Raw genomic sequence first — 5,908 nt, forward strand, 5'->3', positions numbered from 1 at the left:
TCTGGCAGAAGCTCGTACGTCTACTTCGCTTTTTGGACAACTTGCGCTCACACAGATGTCAGAACTGATGGTGGCAAGAAGATATTTTGTAAAGACGCAAGCCAGGAGGATATGCCCACGCTTCCGTCGCTCAATCACGCTCACGACCCCTTGGCACCACTCCTTCCCAGCTCCAAAAGACACCAGCCCAGATTCTGCCAGATGTGAAAGCTGTCGAGATGCATGCCAGTTCGCCATTGCAGAGCATCTCGAACAAGCATTCCATTGACGTTGGTGTGGACATCGACAACATATTCCGGATGTACTCGACAACCCTGAGCGCAGGCTTTACGAAGTGTAGAAAACACATGCAGAGATAATGTCCCAGAGCGATGCGCAGACGTAGGTGCTCGTTTTGTTCATGGACGTGTCCACATCGTACTCACTCTGTTTCGCAGCGCCGAGTGCGTCGCAAGTCAAGTCCACCCGACGAGCCGAACAAGCAGCCGCGCTCCGAGGCTTTCAGGCCACGCGGGCCTTTTGCGCTCAGCTGCGAAGAAACACGGCGAGCGGGCGATGGCAATTTTACAATGCAAACACATCGCTGCTGGTATCGGCGTTCCCCTTCCCGAGCCCCAGGCGTCATCCGTCGTAGAATCTGACGATACAGAGCGCAAGCACGGCCGCAAGTCTGCACGGGTCTGTGGCGCCTGGTGCGGCACCGTCTTCACTCTGACGAACATCGTGGCCGAGCTGGCAGGTGCGACAGCGACGGCATTAGCACTCGCTCTTCTGCTCAAAGTCCACGCTTTCCCTACTCTTCGAAGCCACCATCAGGACGTCTTCGTCCTTCCTAATTGTCGCTAAGATCGAACTAGTGACAAGAACCTACCTCCGATACCTCAACACCTTCTCTCCCTTTCCCGCGACAAGACATCTCTACCAGCTAGCACAGATCCCCCTGTTTCGTACTTGAGCCACAACGGCACCGAATTATCTCGCGCACTCGACGACTCTGCCGGGGGAAACACGAGGACAGTACCGAGGCACTGACCGGCGTGGCGCAAGCACAATGGGCACGGCGATTTGAATGAGGTGGAGATGCTCCGAGTCCGGCAGAGGGAAGGTGCTGGGAGAAGCGGGGTCCTTGATCTAGGTGCGCTCCGGTCTTGCCGCTCTCTCTCATCGCTGTAAGCTAAGCAACTTTCTAGAGTCGTTTTCACTATCGAGCCCGATATCGGGACTCCCGGGGTCGACCCCGATCTCGATGTTGTGACATCTAAACTCGGCCTTATTCAGTACTGGTGTACTCGTTTCCTGCCAAAGGTGCAAAACATCTGCGTGCGGCGGAGGGCACGCGTATATATTTGCACCTTCATACGAGATGTCAGAAGATGATGCGTGTTGACAGCCGACGACGACTGCTGCTTCCTTGCGGACTTTATTAAAGGCTCTGATGATGGACAAGGAATGCCGTGCGTGGAACGGTGCTTCCGTGAAACAGGCGTAGAAGCGTCACGCAGCAAGGTCGTGTACTTGTAAACCTTGTATCCATGAGGCATGTGGCTGTGCGCTGCCGCTGGTGCGTCGTCCACCGTTCAGTGCTCAGCCTTGTACACCTCATTCGCCCTCACGTCCTCGCATCCTGCAGAATTCTAAACATCTACCTCGTCGTCTCGGATGATGTCGCGCGCCACTGGAGCCGATCTACCACCTGAAGTACTGTCATGTATTCTCAAGCATGTCCCGCCATATTATCTCACTTGTGACTTGGACGAACGTCGCAAGTTGAAGCGCGAGCTCGCTGGGCCTGCCCTCGTGTGCAAACACTGGTCCAAAGCTATCAGACCTACACTCTTCCAACACATCGAGTTGCGCGACGCCGAAGACGTACGATTCCTCAAGAACATCGTCAGTAGCCCCGGATTTACGGCGTCGTGTCTGTCCAAGTCCATCAGGCGGATATCCATCCGACAAGAAGCTATGGGAGCAAAGCCCTGGCTTCACCATGTCCATGGGCTTTCATCCCGACTCCAGAAGACGAGATTCAGCTGTACCGTCGTAAACCGCGCAGGCGATCCGGCAACAACGTCCGGCTGTTGGGCGCCATTCGAGTCAATACCCACTGTCACTCCATCCTACGTCCGACTTTCCGAACTCACTCTTTGCGATGTTGTATTCACGAACAAGACCGAGCTCATACGGCTCGTCCACAATTTCCCCACGCTCTCCGATTGCTATTTCGAGCGACTCACCTTCCTTGACCCGTCGCCAGCTGTCCGCCCACGCAGACCACGCAGGCGTTCTCCACCGGCCTATCGCTCCTTCCGATGTGGGATAGAAGATTGTAAAGATATGGTGACTCCCACTCAAGCGGCACTTGCTGCAGCCATCGTAGACCCTGCCCGCCGTATGGGCCTTGATCGCCGCATATGGGACACGGCCCTCCAGGGACTGCTTGCGTTGGTACCGAGGGTACCCGGATGGGCAGACGTGTCTCTGGATGGCGATATGCCTGGTAGCTATTCTAATTCATGCAAATAGTGCAAAGCTCACCGGCGATTCCTCGCCAGGTAGTAGGGTGGTAATCGAATGCTCTTCACTCAGTTCAGGTCAATCTGTGCGCAACCACATCTACGCTGCAGTTAGAGTTCGCCAACCAAATGCGGGCCAGGATGCGGGGACACCACTTGCGCATGTCGAGAGCATCGATCTCAAACTCGGACTTGGCGAGGACGAAGTTGCGGACACCCTTGCTTGGGGTGGCTTGCGAGCCGTTGTCGATTCCCCACACATGCGCTGTCTTTGTATCAGCCATTATGGGCCGGGAAGCAAGCACTTCGAGGTCGCGAAGAGGATCTTGTGCTGTACACTACGCCGCTCGCAGCTGACCTGGGCTCTCGAATCAGGCAAATTGCAATTCAGGAATTGCCTTTATATAGAAAAACCTGTTACGAGAGCAGACATCATGTCGGTACCGACGGAGCACACCATCGACGGCACCACGATCACTCTCGACATCGCCGAACAAGCCGAGTGGCTGCTGCGCCCAACCCGCTCTCTCTCGGAAGAAGACACGGATAAAACAAGACAGCATTACTTACGAGAGCTCGTAAGGATCCGCACGAGCGGAGTATCCACGGACGCAGCCTCAGTGACCCCATCATCCATCGCAGATGGCGCTCAAGACACGGCGGCCGAGCAGACATGGGGAGCGGCGGAGGGTGATGAGCCAGGAGAAGAATAGGACGAGGAAACGGATCGGCGTCGGTGACGAAGAGAACATATAGGAGAGGAGGCGTAGTACAAGCATGGGCATCAAGCGCGGGTCGGGCGTGTCGTCGACGGATCGTTGCGACAGCGCGGGCAAGTCTGTATGTTTCATAGATTACTCATATTACTCATATCTTTAACAGATGGCCTGAAAGTAAGTAAATGGTTCCTTACTGTTTGTTATCCCCTTACATGCCCTGTTCCCAACCTTGCCCTTTATATACCCAGCGCTGCATGCCCCTGATCGATCCTGTTACTTCCGCTTACCCCACCGTTTCATCGCCTGCGCCCAAGCCGCCGCAGGCGGCAAGAAACACCAGCTTTATCTACGGTAGATGAAAAGACTCACAAGAATGCTACCTGAGTGAGCATATGCCAACCGCGAAAGATGCCAACCTCGCCGCCACGAGAACCACTACCGCGAGAGTATTTATCGCGTAGCCGTCTCTTGTTTCATTTGCCCAGATGATACGTGTAATTTCAAAGATCTGCTGTTGCTTATTATTTCGCTCTGCTGGGACCCGTGGGGCAGCCGTGCCACAAAGTCAGCGCTCATGGAATGATGCGCCATACGTGTGATGATCCCCGCTCTCGAAGCTGGCTTTCGCACACTCACATTCACTCCATCGGCATGTTCAGCACTCGCCATGACTACTTAACTATCCGTCTATGCTCGCAGAATCTGCCCAGTACGCTCACATGCTCCGAGCTGTTCGCCCTCGCAGATGAACTGACTTGCAGCCTGCTGCCTAATTCTTGGCCTGTACTCGTCCCTCCCCCCATGTCAACACCACTGCTGTAGTCGCTACGGCTCGTGCTCCATCCCTTAATGTTCTTCATCGCTCTCTCCACCAACGTCAAGCCTCAGCGTAATATGTCTGGGCGTGTGTCGGGGCCGTGATCAAAGTTCTGTGCTACCATCAGCAGGTACGCGAGCTCGTCATTAACCATGACGCACGCAAGGAGTCGGACGTTAAGACTATAGATGCTAGACTCTGCTGTTCTTCCAGATCCTGAGAAGGCGAGCTGAGTTGCACAACCACTGAATAGAAGCCAGCGAAGCGGTCGGATCGCGAGAGGTTCGATGAGGTGGGGGCAGTAGACGGCGAACGGCAGACTTTGGAAGACGCGAATTCGTGAGGGTATATTACTATGGTGTGTCCTTGTTGTGCCGGTCCTTCGCCGCAAGCTGAATAACGCCCTAGAGTCATCGTCGATACCAGTAGCGGGGCCCCTGCGGCAGACGTTGGGCTCGGCTTTTCTCTCTCCCTGTCCTCGGCGTGCGGGGCGGTCTGGGTGGTTGACCGGGGCGGTGCGGCCTTCGGTCCAGCCAGAAAGGTCTACGCGGCTGAATATACCGAGTATTCGAGAAGACACGGCCGCGGCAGTGGACGACATATCTGGGAAGGTACAAGATTGCGGACGGCAGCGGAGGTGTTGCGCGCAATGGTAAGTGGTCGCTCTATCCCATACAAATTGTTCGCTGGCCCCCTCTAAGTATGTCTTCATCAGTCGTCCGAAGCTCGACATAAAGTCTGCGCGCTTTGCCATTGTGAGTGTATCTATGATCATTCTACTCACAGGCTCGCTCATGAGTCACAGGGAGATAGGATTACTACGACGAGGACCGCACGGGACACCGATATCAAAACTTCACAGACCCACTGGCCCTCCTAAGTGGCACAACACGGAATTATCTACTCGTCTCGACGACCTGGGGATCCTCGACAGAGGCGAGACCTCGGAAATCGACGGCTGGATGTCAGGCTGCTACACCACCGGTTCGATATTGCGTACATCACGCCAGAGAAAGAACGACTCCTGGCGCCAGACGAGCCCAGACGCATCGACGAGCCAGATAATCTTCCGCCCACGCGTCGCAACGCTACCGGCCCCCAGAATCTGTGCGCGGCAGCCACTTTCACCAGACTGTTCGAGACGCGAGACGATATTTTACCTCGACAGCCGTCACCGGATGGAGTTCGACTCTCGTCATCGTGCCTCGTCCATCACCCAGCCCACATGCCGACCGCGTCGCAGACGGACCGTGACGATGCCCCGCGAATGTGGCGAAGACGACCAGCAAGATGTCTGTTGTACGCTCTCCCCACGCCAATTGACCAACATTGCAAAATTCACGGGGTCAAGGTTCCCTGCGTCAGCATGGCTGAGTTGAGGTACAGAACTATAGGCTCAGGGCTCTCAGCAGCAGCCATTTTCGAGGACGATGTCGCGGAACTTGAACCCGTGCGCCCCAACCTGCACAAGCCGCTGTTACCTCGTTGACTATGCATCTCGTGCAACTCCAAGACATCGCTCCAATTATTCACTTCTATATTATTCACGGCAAGTGGAGTAGATTTGTCGGAGCAAAGAGCAGCGGATTGTGATACCCTAGCTTTGTGGCCTTTCGACCCGAGCAGGAAAGAGCAACGAGCGAGGTGCGGACAGGCGGAGGACGGCCTAGACGGTGGGTGACCTGCCAGTATCAACTGCTCCTGTGTGTCTGACATCCGCGGGACAGAATTGCCCACCAGGCACCGTTTGAGCCTGTCTTGTTGGCTGGACGCGCAGGCAGAGGAGTTCGAGCCTGAGCATATTTTCTGCAATGAATTATAGGCCATGTGGGTGAGTGTATGCATAGCGGATTTCGGAC

The 5,908-nt window shown here is 55.3% G+C and overlaps 3 protein-coding genes across 3 annotated transcripts; 2 read left to right on the forward strand and 1 right to left on the reverse strand.

Annotated features, from left to right (window-relative positions):
- Positions 1–358: 358 nt before the first annotated feature.
- Positions 359–846, forward strand: PHACADRAFT_201814 (uncharacterized protein; the record flags this gene model as incomplete). The annotated part of the gene is made up of 2 exons (XM_007402093.1): positions 359–381; positions 438–846. 2 exons carry the CDS (start codon positions 359–361, stop codon positions 844–846), a joined length of 432 nt encoding a protein of 143 aa, XP_007402155.1.
- A 1,115-nt stretch (positions 847–1,961) lies between these two features.
- Positions 1,962–2,524, forward strand: PHACADRAFT_265703 (uncharacterized protein; the record flags this gene model as incomplete). Its single annotated transcript, XM_007402094.1, has 1 exon — positions 1,962–2,524. A coding segment is annotated over one exon (562 nt), but the record flags the coding sequence as incomplete, so codon positions are not given.
- Positions 2,525–2,560: 36 nt separating this feature from the next.
- Positions 2,561–3,344, reverse strand: PHACADRAFT_265704 (uncharacterized protein; the record flags this gene model as incomplete). Its single annotated transcript, XM_007402095.1, has 1 exon — positions 2,561–3,344. A coding segment is annotated over exon 1 (205 nt), but the record flags the coding sequence as incomplete, so codon positions are not given.
- Positions 3,345–5,908: the final 2,564 nt, after the last annotated feature.

The sequence above is a fragment of the Phanerochaete carnosa genome, assembly GCF_000300595.1.
Source record: "Phanerochaete carnosa HHB-10118-sp unplaced genomic scaffold PHACAscaffold_23, whole genome shotgun sequence".
Lineage (NCBI taxonomy): Eukaryota > Fungi > Basidiomycota > Agaricomycetes > Polyporales > Phanerochaetaceae > Phanerochaete > Phanerochaete carnosa.